Below are 16,965 nucleotides of genomic sequence, written 5' to 3' on the forward strand. Positions count from 1 at the left end.
TTTCTTTCTTCTGATTTTCTCTGGACCTAAATCTAATGAGGTTCTTGCCTTCATGTTGCACTGGAGATTGGCAGCAGCTCCTTCTTAGTCCCTTGTGGTGCTCCCTTCTCATCTGCTTACCTCCTAAATGTTGGTATGTCTCAGGGCTTAGTCCTTGGACCCTTTCTTTCTACCCTTTCTACTCGGTCCTTTGGTGTCAGCTTATCCACTCTCAAGGGTTTAAAAACCAACTGTGTGCCAAAGACTTACAAAATTATTTATTTCCTCTCTCCCTTGACCTCCAGATTAATATATCTAACTGCCTACTTGAATTCTTTACTAGATTATGTCAATTATTTTACTTTAGTCCTTATCCATTTCTCATCACCCCATACACTATACTTAACACAGTTGCCATAGTGATCCTTTTATAAGGTATGTCGCAAAATGGCTTCCTTCCCCTCTCAATCTTCTGTGGCTCCTCATCCTACTTAAGGTAACTGCTAAATTCCTAAAAATGGCTATGAAGCCTTAGGTGATCAGGACCTCTGCTACATCTTTGTTCTCATCTCCTACAATGCTCCTCTCAACTCTGTTCTAACCATGGCCACCACTTCCCTGTCCTTAAAGGCTCAGCATGCTGCTCCCTCTGCCTGGATTTTCTCTCCCCAGATATCCTGATGGCTCATTGCCTCAACTCCTTCAGGTCTCCGCACAAGCATCATTTTCAGCGAGGCCTGACATGAATGTCCTCTAGGATATCGATCCTTTACCTCTTACCACTTTCCATACTCTTTACCCTGCCTTATTTCTCTCCACAGCATGTATTGCCATCTGACTAGATATTTCTTTCTTATCTATCTCATTTTATGAGACGTGTAAACTTCAGGAAGGTAGAGTGTGTGTCTGTTTTGATCATATTGTGTCCTTAGTGTTGAAAATAGTGCTTGTCATATAGTTAGCTGTTGTGTGATTGAAGGAATAAATAATTTTAAGTCAGTGGTTCACACTGTTGGACTTTTTTACATTATTATTTGATACCACCCAGAAAATCACAATCATGTAGTTTTTGACAAGAGTTCTTGCTGAGTTGTGTTACACTGAAAACAATGGTTGAAAATTGCTGCATTACGTAGATAATTGTTTTGTAGCAGCAGACATGTTCTGGAGAGGAAAGTGAGTAGAGGCTTGGAGACATGTTGGCTGGCTGTTTCAGTATTCCAAATTAGTTATAATAAGAGCCTCAGCTATGTTCTCGTAACGCAAAAAGGGAAAGGAGATGCAATAATATCTTTTTAAAAAGCAGAATCAACTAAATTTGACAAATGATTAAAATGCTGAAAGAAGGATGGAGGTGAGGAAAAGGAAAGGACTTGGAAAATGACTAAGGAGACGATGATGTGATTGAATCAGATGGGACTCTTGAATGAAAAAGAGATTGAGGAGAAGATGATGAGTTTGGTTTCAACATGTTGAGTTTAAAGTATTCTCTGGGGTGAACTGCAGACAGAATCCATCAAATGTTAATTTGTAAGTCATTTGTAGAGAGGTGACAACTGAAACCATGGAACTGGAGAAGCTCTGAAAGTTCAGATAGAAAAGAGATATGAGACAAAAATCTAGGTAACATTTAAATCCAAGCATGATTTATGGGAGCTTAGCCAGGGAAGGATACAGCAAAGAAGAAAACAGTCATTGTGGTATGAGGGCAAGGAGAGGTCAAGATCATTGAGACCCAGTGAGAAAGGGTTCAGACAAAGAGCCATAAAGTATCAAACACCCCAAGGCCTTGAGGAGGCCAAGAACTAGATGAAGTCATAGCACAGGGACCAGTGATAGCACAAAAGACCAGTAGAGACATGAAGAAAAGTTCTGTAGAGAACGGGGTTGGGGTTTGGATTGGGGCTGGGGGTGGAATCTAGACTATAGGGATTGATGTATAAATATGAAAAGAAGCATGGGGTCTGGGCGTGGCACCTCACTCCTGTAATCCTAGCACTTTGGGAGGCTGAGGTGGGAGGATCACTTGAGGCCAGAAGTTTGAGACCAGCCTGGGCAACATAGTGAAACTCTGTCTCTAAAAAACATTTTAAAAATCAGCTGGGTGTGGTGGCACATGCCTACGGTCCTGGCTACTTGGGAGGCTGGGGCAGGAGGATCCCTTAAGCCCAGGAGTTGGGTGTTGCAGTGAGCTTTGATCATACCACTGCACTCCAGGCTGGATGACAGAGTGAGACTCTGCCTCTTAAAAAAAATAGAAGAACTGAAACTAACAAGTACAGACTGTTCAAAATGTGTGATGGTAAAATGAAGAAAAGAGATTGGCCATCAGAGCAGAGGGAGCAGAAACATATTTACTGTGTTCAGTTTTACCTATTCTTTAGCATATTTAGTTGCATTTAAATCTCACACAAAAAAACACAATCTCACAAAAAGCTGCTATTTTACAGATGAAGTAAAGGCTAAGTAATGTGCTTTACTTGCCATAGCTATGAAGTGAGATAGCTGGAACTGAAATTCAGGTATGATTATAAGACCTATTCTCCTTTCTTGAACCTTGACTGAGATTTCATATACACCTGAAACTAAAAGGAAGTTGTTCATAAATAAGAGATCTATAGACTTTGTTTGTATTTTTTATATATTAAATGTAATATTATAGAATTCATAGAATCACACAGAACATATGTGGAGAGAAGAGAAACAATTACCTCTAATACTACTGCCACCACCATAATGCAATCATACAATCATTTTTAGCTATATATCCTTTTAGCCTTTTTTCCTAGGAATGAATATGTCATACATATATGTGCATGCACTGTAGATAATGCTTCATAACCTATTTTTATATTGAAGGGCAGTACAGTGGAATCCCAGCTCCACCACTTATGTGTGACCTAGTTGTTTAATCTCCTGTGCCTAATTTTCCTCATGATTAGAATGGGAATAACAATATCTACCTATGGATTATTTTATTGGGAGGGTTAAAATTGAGAATATATGCAAAGCACTTAAAATATAACTTGTCAAATATTTTCTATTTTATTATATAATCTTCATAACTATAATTTTGAATCATTGCAGAATATTTTATTGAGTTGACATTCAAATGTTACTCGTCTGCTCTTCTACTTTTGAACACTTAAATTGCTTCTAATTCTTGATTAGAAGTAGTCGTGCAGTGAGCAAATTAATACATATGGTTTTTTCAATATTTAAGATTATACACCTAGTGGCTGAGTGTGGTGGCTCATGCTTGTAATCCCAGCACTTTGGGAAGCCGAGGCAGGCAGATCAATTGAGGTCAGGAGTTCGGGACCAGCCTGGCCAACATGGTGAAACCCCATCTCTAGTAAAATACAAACATTAGCTGGGCATAGTAGTGTGCACCTGCAAACCCAGCTACTCGGGAGGCTGAGGCAGAAGAATCGCTTGAACCCGGGAGGGGGAGGTTGCAGCAAGCTGAGATCGCGTCATTGCACTCCAGTGGGCAATAAGAGTGAAACTCCATCTCAAACAAACAAACAAACAAACAAAAAAGGATTATGCACCTAGAACAGAGTAGCAGAAGGAGGATTATTGGATAAAATGCATGAATGGGTTGTGATTTTTGACTCAAAGTATTAAACTCTGGCCTAGAGCGGAAGTTTGGAGATAGACTTTTTTTTTCTAAGCCAATGGAGATAAGCCAATAGTGAGGAAGTGTGTATGTGTAAATATGTTTTTATGCCTGTGTGAGGTAGGCTGGGAGATGGATGTAAAAACTAGAATTTCCAAAAATACTTTTCACCTTAGAGGTTAGTCTTAGAATTTAGGAAACTTACTTTGTCATTTGAGCAGGAAAGAAAATAAAATAGGCAGAGAGCTAGAGAAATCTGGAAGTGAAGCAAGGGAAGTTGAAACAGAAGCTGGTTATTTCAGCTCTTCAAAGTAAAAGAGGAGATAAGGTTTTCTTCTGGGAGAGAAGGAAGGGCACAGGTATGAGCTTGGGGTTTAAGGAAAGGGAAAGGTTGAAATTGTGGCAATAATTTGAGGTAAGGCAGTGCAGTCTGATGCCCAGACTGATACCTCACTGCCCCGATTGCTGAGCTCTGAATTATCTGTAGTTTCTCGGTCTCTGCTGATCATGATATCCTCAAGAGGCAAAAGGACAGAGGGAGAAAGGAGCCAGATAGTTCCCACTGTAAAGATACCACATCTGTAAGATGCTTTTCCAGGTCTACACCATATTCTCCTCTTTGGCTGTGCTGTGGGCCAGCAAGATCACTGTGAAGCCATTTACTCACTGTCTTCAGTTACTCTCCTACCATCTTCTCCTGAAAATGGCTCTTGCTGCCATCTTTCTACCAACACTGTTCTTACTAAGATCACCAGGGAGCTACATTTTGCTAATGTCAATGGTCGAACTCGCAGTCTTCTACTTGACCTATCATCTGATTCTCCTTCCTCTTTGAGACCCTTGGTTCCTTGGCTTCTAAGATACCAAACTTACCTCATTTTTCTTCTAGTTTTCTGGCTGCTGCTTCTTAAGTTTCTTCTGCTGGCTTCTCATCTCCCCATTCTCTGCCTCAAGGCCTTGTGAGAAGGCCTTTTCTATCCATATTCACTCCCTTGGTTATCTCAGCCAGTGTATTGTCTTTAAATGTCATTTACAATGCTCATGACTCCCACATTTGTATCTCTAAGGAGGACATTCTCCCGAAACTCTAGGCCCAGAAGCCCAGTTGCCTCTCTAATATCTCTCCTCTTAGATGTCTAACGGGCAGCTCAGTCTTTCCATGTCAGAAACTGAACTTAGGATATGACTCCCAAAACTTCTACCTACCTCATCTCAGTAAATTGGCAACACCAGTCTCCCGGCTGCTCAGGCCAAAAATCTTGGAATCATCTTTGACTCCTCTTTTGCTTTCATACCCCACACTGAATCTGTCAGGTGATTTTGTCAATTCTATCTTCAAAATACATTCATTTTCTTACCCCACCTCATGACCACTGCAGTGCACAACTCCCAGGGGGAACAATTCATGTTTTAGTTGATGGGAACAGTGCTCCCTAGACCAGTGCAAGGTACAGCCTGTGAGTCCATATAGCTGGCTCTTGTATCACCTCAGTTCAAACCATCATCATCTCAAACCCAGATGACTGTAATGACTCCTAACTGGTCTCTCTGCTTCTGCCCTTGCCTGCTTACTGTCTATTCTCAACAAAACATCACCAAATTTAAGTAAGCCAGGTCACTGTTCTACTGAGAACTCAATGGCTTCTCCTCTCACCCAGAATAAAGGAGGGGTCCTTACAATGATCTATAAGGACCTATTTAATGTGCCCTGCCTTTCCATTACCTCTTTCACTTTGCTCACTCTTTTCCAATGGTAATAGTGTCTCTGTGGTTCCTTGAATATTCCAGAAAACAATTGTCTCAAAGCCCTTGCACCTGTGATTCCATCAATAAGGCTTGCTTCCTTACTTCCTCTAGTTCTTTATACTCAAGTGTCAAATTCTCAGAGAGGTCTCCTCTGGTTACTCCATTTAAAACTGCATCCCTTGCCCCCTCACAGTTCCTGTCCCCATTCCCTAGATATTTTTTCTTTCTAGTTATCACTACCTAATATACTTTATTCTTTACTTATTTATCTTGGTTATTGTCTGTTTCCCTGACTAGAATGTAAGCTCCAGGAAGGCAGGAATTGTTACCTATTTTTCTCATTGCTGTATCCACAGGATCTAAACTATTTCCTGCCACATAGAAGACATATAATTATGTATAATTTTTTTAAGCAATAGAAACAAATGTTTGGTCAGAATGTAAAGAACTTAAAATGGGCTAGGGAAAGGTTTTGGAGGAAAGTTGGGGAAGGTAGAATTAGAAAGTTAAAAATAAGGGGGAAGTGAAGATACACAACTTAACTTTCAGGATGTAGTCTTAACACTAGTCTTTGTTGTATTCCCTGGCTCTTTGCTTTGTGGTTACTTGAGAAGATTATATGTTTAAATTCATAGAATATAAGAATTGGAAAACATCTTTGAGAACACCCTCACTTTAGAGATGAGGAAGTTTTTCTTCTAAGTTGTATTGGCAGGGTTTTAAGTTATTCATTGCAACAAAGACACGGTCCACTGAGCTCACATGTGACAGGCACAATCCTGGAATGCGGAAACTGGCAACTGAGGTAGGGGCAAGTTCTGTCACATAAAAATCCCCAAATGGAATTAGGATCTTCCATCCCAATGTTTTTCAGCACAGACCATGTCCATAGTTTTATCAGTAAACACATATTCTAAGGAGTATATGTACTTTTCCACTTCTATTAACTATTACCATCTAACTAACTTATGACACTATTCCTGGTAGAAAAAATGGCTTAAATGAACGTAAAAAGGGATTCAAACTGAGAAGTCTGCTTCATAGCTTCTTTTCACACTATAAAGTCAAGTCTCAGACTTCCAGTCATCAGATATCTCTTTGGCAGATAAGCAAATCATGGGCCAAATAGAGAGCTAATGACGTTAATACCACTTATTTTATTTAAATATTTACTTTTAACAACAAAAATGAAATTATCAGTGTTAAAAAAGTGTGTCATGATTCCAAACTTTAAATTCTTTATTTTGAGAATTGTACCAGACATAAGTCTGAGGTAGATGATTACTTCTGTCCATTCTATCTGATCAGTTTACTTCCAGAAACCATGCATTGAGACATTATGGGGGAAAAAATCCTAGATTTGCATTTATGTATATTTTACTTATGGAAAAATTAGAAATCTTCTCCGAGCACATGCAGAAATTGACAATGAGAAAATAGGTGGCCCGTGAATTTTATTGAATGTATGAAAAAAACACCATGGAGCTAAAAACTGGTCAGAGACAAACTACTTCAGAGGAATTTGCACACCAAACAGTAGGAGAGGCTATTGTCTATTTTCATTAGGGATTCCAGTTCATGTCATGTTATAAAATTTATCTCCAGGTTTTTGGGTTTGTTGTTTTTTTTAACTAAAGGGACAGACTTTGTTGCTTACTTTTCAGAGAAACTAACGCATAAAGGAAGAAGGATGATGAATGTTAATAGTTACACTGAACAAATATTTAGCCATTGATTAAACCACTTGTAAAAACGTATACTATGTATTGAATTAATGGTCCAAGATTCAGGTCTGAGGCAACTACGTAGGGATTAGTTTCTTTTTGTTTCTGATTAATTTGGAAGAAAATACTTTAAAATAGTATAGATTTGAAATGAAATTTCTGAACATGAAGAGATATCTGAACACGAAGATAGCTGATCCTCTCTCACTGCGCATTTCACCTTGCTTTAAGTTCATTCATTAATGTATAAAACACATTCATTTAGACAAGAACAAATAGAATGGGGAAAAAGAAGAAAAAATGCTTTATGGGCAATTTTGTTTCAAAAACAAAATTTAAAAATGCTTGAAAAAAATGAGAAAAAAACAATGGAAATCAGAGTGTGTGGTGTCTCTTGTTCCTCTGTAGAATGTAATATTTCTCAGCCTTAATTTTTGTATTTATTAAAAAGAAATACATATATATATATATATACTTAGTAGCTCTAAGGTCTCTTCCAGAACTCATATTCTATAACATTATAAAACTGAAGACTGAAATTACTTTTAATTTTTTTACAAAGCAAAGAAAAGAGATGTAATATTTCCTAACAAGTAAAATTTTATAGACATATTCACTTACCACAAGACCATCTTGATTGTCATGGAGCTCAGAAAGTTTAGTACTGGATTTCTGACGTTTAGGTTTGCTCCTTTCTCCAACACAACCAGAAGTATTTTCTTGTACTTTTTCGACTTCCTGAGTATTCAAAATACAATCATCAAGGTGGTTGAACCCAGAAGGAATATTTTCTTTGTTGATAAGTCCCCTTGAATTGAGAAAAAAGCTTAATTTTATTTTAAAAGATCAAATGGTCATTTAATGATACTCTAACTACATCATATCATACCTAGGAAATCCAAAGAGTGCCCAGAAATTCCAGTTTGCATCTCTGATCAAAATCTGAGCAGAGTGCTACTCCTGGGACTGCTTGGTGCCAAACAAATCAAATTGAAAGAGAAATAATTCCTAGAGGCAAATTGGCAAGAGCTGTTTCTACCAATGGACAGCTTTTGTATTTTACTAAAAGTAATTTGTATTCAAACAGGGAGAACAGTGCAAGTTTATACAGAAATTTCCTATTATTCACAGTAGATGTTTAAATATATATATATTTCAAATTTATAAATTAATACAGTGTATGGAGCAAAATCTAAAAAGGAATTATATCTTCCATTTTAGTAGTATAGCAATGTGTATTTCAATCTCACTGAATTAGTAATAGATAATCTTAGTAGAAATCATATAAGTTAATAAAAACTATGGAATATAAAGCATTTTAACTGAAATCTGGATTTGTTACTTCCAAGTACAGACATCTTTCATGACATAGTTGTAGAAGTAGATATGAATGTTGTAATTATAGAATTTAATTCATTTGATGTTCATGAAACAGTTTTAAGTATTAATATCTTAAGCATTCCTATAATAGGTTTTCACAAAAGTAAATTAGCAAACTGAGTTAAAAAAAAAAAAGAAACAATATCATGGAACAAATAAAACCATCAGCACAGCACCATGGCTTGGTAAGGAACAAATAAGTGAGACTTTACTCTCCTCCTTCATGGTATGAATGAGTTAATGTACCTCCCTAAACACCTAAAACTGTATCATGAAATAAATGAATTCTAAAGAGTAAAAAATACATATCATATTTTACTATTGGCTCAACTATATCCCAAAATGAAAGATAACAGTAAATATTTATTCTGAAATCTAAATTCGTATCTTTAGACAGGCTATAACAGAGGCAAAATTATGAATTAAATACTATCATAATCTTTTCAAAGTTATACTCTCTTTGGTAATTTTTAACACTCTATATTTTAGTCTTTTTTCTCCAACTTTAATGTGAAAATATATATTTAGTAAAATTATGTAAAAGATTTATGCACATTTATGAGATTTTCTAAGTACAAAGTAATTGAAGACAGGAGGAGCAGCTGATAAGGACTAAATGCAAGCATGTATACTCATGCACATGCTCTTCAATCTCTCCCCGCCACGCACTGAGAGCAGTGCCTTCTGTGGGTGGCTGGATGAATTTGATTTAATTCTAAAACTCAAAAATTATTTATTTTACTATTTAAATTCTATCTTCTTATCACTCTTCATACTTTTTCCTAGCCTTTTTTTCTGTTTGTTTTTTATTTATTTTTAATTTTTGTGTGTGCACAGTAGGTGTATATACTTCTGGGGTACATGAGATATTTTGATACAGGCATGCAATGCATAATAATTACATCAAGGTAAATGAGGTATCCATTCCATCAGGCATTTTTTCTTTGTGTTACAAACAATCCAATTACACTCTTTTAGATATTTTTAATGTACAATTAATTTATTTTTGACTCTAATCATCATGTTGTCCTACCAAATACGAGGTCTTTTGCAAACTATGTTTTTGTACCCATTAACCTAGCTTTTGGCATACATGTCCAATTATAACTTTTTTTTCATTTTTTTTTTTTGAGACAGAGTCTTGCTCTGTCATCCAGGCTGGAGTGCAGTGGTGCGATCTCAGCTCACTGCAACCTTGACCTCCCAGGTTTAAGCGATTCTCCTGCCTCAGCCTCCTCAGTAGCTGGGACTACAGGCATGTGCCACCACGCTGGCTAATTTTTGTATTTTTAGTAGAGACGGGGTTTCATCATATTGGCCAGGCTGTTCTCAAACTCCTGGCCTCAAGTGATCTGCCCGCCTTGGCTTCCCAGAGTGCTGGGATTACAGGCGTGAGCCACTGTGCCCGGCCTCAATTACAACTTTTAAATGGAGGACCTTGAATGCTTGAAAGCTAGTATGGACTGACTTATGTACCCTCAAAATTCGCATTTGGAAGTCCTAATCCCCAATGTGACCATATTTGGAGACAGGGCCTTTAAGGAGGTAAATAAGGTTAAAAGAGTCATAGGGTGGGACCCTAATCCAATAGGACTAATGTCCTTGTAAGAAGAGGGAGAGACATCAGGAGTGTGCACACAGAGGAAGGGGCACGAGCAGACACAGTGAGAAGGTAGCCATCTGCATGCCAATGTGAGAGGCCTCAACAGAAATAGACACTTCTAGCACCTTGACCTTGAACTTACAGCTTCTAGAACCATCAGAAGATAAATTTCTGTTGTTTAAGCCACCCAGTCGGTGGTATTTTGTTATGGCAGCCCAAGCAGACTAAAGACAACAGCTAAAAACTATTTTAAAAAATAAGACACTAAAATTTATTTTATGATCTTTTTGAATAGTGAATGAACGACTAGAATAAATCCTGTCAAAATAAATATATGAAAATCTGACCATGCTATTGTGCTCATGTGCAAATCTTGTTCTCCCCCGAGGAAAGTCTTTGCTTTTACGGGCATCCACATGTCTTTTCTACTTCACTTTGTTGAACTCTAATTTCAGTTACACTATAGATCCAAGAGGCTGGGTGCAATATCTGTTTTTCGTCATTGAATCACCTTATAGTACTGGGTCCTCAATTATCACTGTTAAAGACTTTGGAGGCACTTTATTTAGATACAGCTCTGTATAAAACACATGATTGTTTTTCTTTAAATCTAATCTTAGATGGAGCAGGTGTACTCAATTCCTTCCTGCAATACTCTGTCAGATTTCAATCATATTTGACATAACTTGGATTTGACTGAACTTAGATCTCTGGACCTCTCACTTTCATTATCTAGATTTATTTCCACATTTTTTCAGGATTTTCTCCTCACCCCTACATACCTACTTAATGTCCTGGCAATGCTGAACTATTTATTATTCCCCAAATATAGCCTGCTTTCTTTTACTTTGCAGGATTTTAATATAGTCTTTATATAACAAAGAAACATTTGGATCAATTTTCCAGTTCATTGTGTTTTTGGAAGATGGAAAACCATTTTCACTTAAATGATGCTTTGCTTTAAAAACATATTTATTATGATTTTTTTCAAACATATACAGAAGTAGAGACACTATCACAACAAACTTCCATATACCCATCACCAAAATTTCACATTTCCGTAAACTTGGCAGATAAATTTTTTACTAAATGAATTTAGCTGAATATTTTTACATAATGAAGATTTTATGTTTAAACCTTTATGTTTATATAGTAGCAAACAGTAATATAGGTCTGATTACATTTCCTTATGAATTCAGACAAATAACAAATCATTTGTACCTATGAATGAAGTTATTTGTAGTCTTCGTCTATCTTTGGTACTGCTATTTCAAAAATTGGCCATGATGACTTTAGTACGACTTTACTGACTCTTTTACTCATCTTGAAATACAGTCATCATTGGCTTCTTCAAGAATACTTTTTAATTTGTTGCATCTCTAAGTTACTAGAGGCAAAATAATAGATAATAATATAAACAGATTCCCATGTTTCTAAACACTTTTTAACCACTTCAAAAAGCTTATAGTTTTGAATAGAATATTACAGCCTAGCTTAATCTTTCCTTATTTTTTGAATAAAGACTTGTGAAAACAATAGCAAAGACTTGGAATCAACCCAAATGTCCATCTGTGACAGACTGGATTAAGAAAATGTGGCACATATACACCATGGAATACTATGCAGCCATAAAAAAGGATGAGTTTGCGTCCTTTGTAGGGACATGGATGCAGCTGGAAACCATCATTCTTAGCAAACTATCACAAGAACAGAAAACCAAACACCGCATGTTCTCACTCATAGGTGGGAACTGAACAATGAGATCACTTGGACTCGGGAAGGGGAACATCACACACTGGGGCCTATCATGGGGAGGGGGGAGGAGGGAGGGATTGCCTTGGGGAGTTATACATGATATAAATGATGAATTGATGGGTGCTGACGAGTTGATGGGTGCAGCACACCAACATGGCATAAGTATACATATGTAACAAACCTGCACGTTATGCACATGTACCCTAGAACTTAAAGTATAATAAAAAAAATAATAATAAAATAAAAAAAAAAAGACTTGTGAAAAATCTTAAATGAATCAATTGTATAGAAGCATATACTATGATAAACTCATTGACTATAGGCTATATTAATGATTCTTGACCTTCTTATAATTTATGACATGTTCATGACTCTCCTGGAGATACTGGAGAAGACGTTTATGGTGGTGGCTCATTGAAAGGAAGGTTAAAAGAGAATTCTGACACCGAAGAGGAGATGCTGAAAGAATCAGCCGGCTGGAAAAGTATTTCAAGCAAGCAGATGAGCAAAAGGAAAAGAGTGGAGGTGGGAAGAAATAAGTGGAATGAGAACGCTGGATCAAGGAAGTTGAATGAAAGGATGACAGAACCCAGCATGAAGATGAGGGGAGAAGGGTTGCAGGAAATGACTACTGACCTGTGGTCAAAGCTGGACCAGACAAAATTAGGGGATCTGGGGGCTTGAGAGATAAGGGTCTCAGTCTTCCAAAGACCTGGAGAGCTAAGAGAAGCCGTTCAGTATGGACTGGGAGTTGAAGGACTATCAAGACACGATTGTGTCACAGTATGTCAGGTTAGGTACTATTTGCACCCCAAGATTCTCTTCCTCAATGCCCAACTATAATTTGACCAGGAGGAGTGGTGAAGGCAATACCAAGAGAAGAACAATTAAGGGAAAGGCTAGGGTTTCATGGGTATAGTCCAGACCATCACTCAGCTACCATTCCCCATCTCCTTTTGTTCTCCTGATGTTGCTGGTAAAAAACAATCAAGATAACTTATGCTAGAAATGTCCCTGGGCTTGGGAAGCTCTCTATTTAAGTTCTTCAGGAGAGGTGAGGCTGTGCTTCACATTTCCCTGCCCTGTCGGGCCCTCATCTGTTTTTATCTCCACTGTCCTCCCCAAGACCTGCTGCCAAGCATCCACCAACAGCACCATCACACTCTGTTCTCTCTCATGCTCCCCACCACTTCCCACTTCCACCTGCTAGCCCTCTGTCCAAACAAAGAGGGTGGAAAGCAGGATATCGTGACACACTGAGGATATTTTTAAAATGCAAAATGTTGCTACCTACTCCTCAGCAAAAAATGAGGCAGAGCATAAGAACAGTGTCAAATGAATAATTTGTGCTTTCTCTACAACATATTAGAGGTAGTATATAAACTAATTATATTTCTAAACATTTTCTATAAACATGTCAGTAGCTAATTTTAAATGTAAATATCTCATGTCATGCCACAGGAGTAGAAGAAATGTAAATATCTCCTGTATTATAATTTTTCTATTTTCTAAATGAAATATTACAACTATTCTATCCACCAGCTCCATGAGAATTTATTTGAAAAGTACTGCATATGTTACTTGTAAATCAGTGGGTTATATTATTGATACTGCTTTATTTCTAAAGTTACATTTGCTAATATAGCACTTAAACATCTCGGTGAGGTACAGCATGAAACTTATTTATACTGTTTATCTTTTGTGTTTTTCTTTAAACAAAACAAAGCTTTTTTGCTTTTTCCATAAGGGTTTAATGTAGATTATGAGTCTAGGTGAAAAAGAATGAGAATGAGGGGTGTATGACTATTATATATTCATACAAATTAAAAATTAAAAAAGAAAAGAAAGAAAAAGAATGGGCCGGGCGCGGTGGCTCAAGCCTGTAATCCCAGCACTTTGGGAGGCCGAGATGGGCGGATCACGAGGTCGGGAGATCGAGACCATCCTGGCTAACACGGTGAAACCCCGTCTCTACTAAAAAGTACAAAAAACTAGCCGGGCGAGGTGGCAGGCGCCTGTAGTCCCAGCTACTCAGGAGGCTGAGACAGGAGAATGGCGTGAACCCGGGAGGCGGAGCTTGCAGTGAGCTGAGATCCGGCCACTGCACTCCAGCCCGGGCGACAGAGCGAGACTCCGTCTCAAAAAAAAAAAAAAAAAGAAAAAGAATGAGGGGGGCTAGGGTCTGGTTCAGTTTAGTTTTTGACATTTAATAAGGAGATCAAAACAACCACCATAAAGAGGCTAAAGGCTACAATCAATAAAAATAACCTTGGAACTTTCAGGGAAAATATATGAATAGCTGCATAGTCTATTCTCTATATAAATTTATTTTCCTTGACAATTTAAATCATGATTATTAAATAACATAAATGGTAATTGCTCATCTGTATTTTATTAAATCTTTTTTCATGGAGAATAAAGTTCTTTGTAATACTGTTCTTAAAAATCATACTATGGGAATGCCTTTAAAATTAGTGATTATTATAATAAAGAACTTAGGCTTTTCATTTTTTGAGTAGATTTAAGCCTAACCTTTCTTATGCTAAAACATAATCAAATGTTAGAGTATTATAGTGATATCTGACTATTTAATCACATAAATATAATGGAGAAATCAGCTGCTTCATAAACAAGTCTAAATAGTCAACTTAATGTTGTCTAGCAAGAAAAAAAAATACCATATGGTAACTTTCTCTACCCATGGTTCAGAATCCCTCTAAATAAGATATTTATGAGGAAGCCATTGGGTGTATTCAATCAGAGGTGGTTTCTAACAACATACCAAATGTCTGGATGAAACAGAAATATTTATGCAATCACCTATAAATTTCCAAATGTAGCTAAGTTTAGAATAGACAAACTGAAAACTCTTAAAGTTTTAACCTAAATACTGAAATGGGAGAGGACCAGGAGGTACGACTATAACACAGTGACTAATTTGGGTGTATATTTTTTAAAAGAAGAGAAAACTCAAGTAAGAGGAAGAATCAATGCCAACTCACTTGTCTCTCCCACGTCGAACTTCATCCTGCTCCTTGGACTGGCGGCGGCGCTGTCTGGCAGATGTGGCAGAAGATGCAGATGGTGTTCCAGATTCTGAGTCCTCTGAACTTTGACCTCCAGAGTTATTAACATCAAAAAGATGTTGTTCTACAGCTGATCGGATGGTTCTTTCTAAGAGTCTGGCAAAAAAGAATGCAGAGTCATTCAAGCAGTCAAGTTCATCAGTGATCACCTTAAAAAAATATGTGCCTACAGTTTTGGGAACACCTGTATTTCCAATGGAAGGTCTTTAGAACTTCATGAGCAATGATGAGGCATTAATCTAAAAAATATCTGCATTATGTGGTAAAACCAAAAGTAAATGAAAATAATTCTGCCAATTTAATAACTTTCTCATTTTCGTGAAGCTAGTATTGCTGAAATGCTCATGGCAAGTCTAGCAACAATTATGAGGCATTCAGGAAACCGGGGTCAGTTAATATAAGGTAGAATGAGGAAAGATTTTTTTTTGCCCTCATAGAATAATAGTAGACCTATTTTCACAAAGGCAATTTCATACCAATTCTACAGAGGAAGAGAGAGTGATTTGCAAAGCAAACTGGCACAAATAATTTTATGATGCCTATTATCTATTTAGAATCTAAGACAAATTATATGAAAATAATGATATTTGGGGGAAAAACTCACCAGAACAATTGGAACTCATAACAGCATGGCATAATCTTTCCTAACCTCTATTCAATTAAATTGTGATGTTTATAATTAAAGTTGTATTCATGCAAACACCCCAAAACATATTATTGAAATTGGAAGGATAGATTTACTTTGTTCAACCTGAGGAAAATAGATAAGCACAAAGGGCTGAAAAGTGAATGGTAAGCTATAAATGGAATCATTTTTAAAGCTGTAGAATCTTTCAAGGTGTGTAAACCTTCTTTTGGCACCACATTATTTCCAAATAAGCTGTTTTGGAAAGTTCTTGACTCTTCAAACCATGTTTCTCTTCACTTGAAAAAGAACTATATATATATTCTAAATGCTCAGGCTGAGAAATAGCATTTACTTAAATAAAATGTGTTTTGAGAACTTAACTAATTTCAGATTTTTCAAATGCAGTTTTATAATCCACTCATAGTTATCTTATTCAAATTTTATTAAAAATATTTTAAGATCAGGAGGAAGTATAGTCCAATTAACTTGGGCATTAGAACTTTTATACATAGAACTCCATGTGTCAAATGATTCAAGATTATTTAATTGCAGTTCAGAGGATTGTGAGTAAATTAATATACACATAAGAGATGTACACAATATATAAATAACACATTCACGAGGAAGCCATAAAATGCATTATGTCAGAGGTGGCCTCCTACAACATACCAAACATCCAGATGAAACTGAAATACCTAAACAGAACAACCCTGCACCTTTTCCAAGCTGTACAAGACCCATAAGGAAAGGTTATTAGGAAATGGAAAAGGCAAGAATATGTCAGTCTTGGTGCAGTTCTTGAATATCTTTGAAACTGACAAAGCCAAAGGAGGTCAGTCCTGCCCTCTGATTGTTTTCTCTCCCAACAAGGAATTAAAAAAATTGAAATTCATCCTGTTAGATCCAAATTCATTTCAACTAGTGCTTCTTCTAATTCTTCTCTCTTCTCCCTATCACACCCATCCACCCCACCTCCTACACCTGATCCTTGCCAAGAGAAGATGCTCCAAAAAGGCCCACTCATGTCCCAGCAAGTAAGGAGAACAGGTACGTGTGATGGAAACATATGTGGGCCAGGAGCTGTTCCGTCATTCAATGACTATTTACTTAGTGCCTAATATATGCCAGGCACTTTTCTAGGCAGTGGGGAGATAGCAATGAACATGACAGACAAGCTCCTTGTATTTACAGAGCTTACATTCCTGTAGGGCAAGATAGATAATAAAGAAATAATGTAATTTCCAATAGTAATAAGTTCTCTAAAACACTGAGTAAAGTGGTGGCAAGTGAATATGGATAGTTAAGAATAGAATCCTGGATAAGATGACACTTGAACAAGGAGTGAATGATAAGAAAGTGCTGGTCAGGCTGAGGAACAGCCAACACAAAGTCTCTGAGGCAGCAATAAGGTTGGCCCTCCCTGGGAACAGCAGGTCATGTGG

At 37.1% G+C, this 16,965-nt stretch overlaps 1 protein-coding gene across 11 annotated transcripts in view; it reads right to left on the reverse strand.

Annotated features, from left to right (window-relative positions):
• The window catches only part of FAM13A (family with sequence similarity 13 member A), a 405,569-nt gene that overhangs the window by 46,972 nt on the left and 341,632 nt on the right, over positions 1-16,965 (reverse strand). For all 11 annotated transcript variants that reach the window (XM_030914589.1, XM_030914582.1, XM_030914592.1 and 8 more), the window contains 2 exons: positions 14,812-14,991; positions 7,693-7,879 (listed from right to left, as the gene is read on the reverse strand). In XM_030914589.1, the coding sequence (XP_030770449.1) occupies positions 7,693-7,879; positions 14,812-14,991 (367 nt within the window). The remainder of the gene's footprint in view (positions 1-7,692; positions 7,880-14,811; positions 14,992-16,965) is intronic.

Source organism: Rhinopithecus roxellana, chromosome 2, assembly GCF_007565055.1.
Source record: "Rhinopithecus roxellana isolate Shanxi Qingling chromosome 2, ASM756505v1, whole genome shotgun sequence".
Lineage (NCBI taxonomy): Eukaryota > Metazoa > Chordata > Mammalia > Primates > Cercopithecidae > Rhinopithecus > Rhinopithecus roxellana.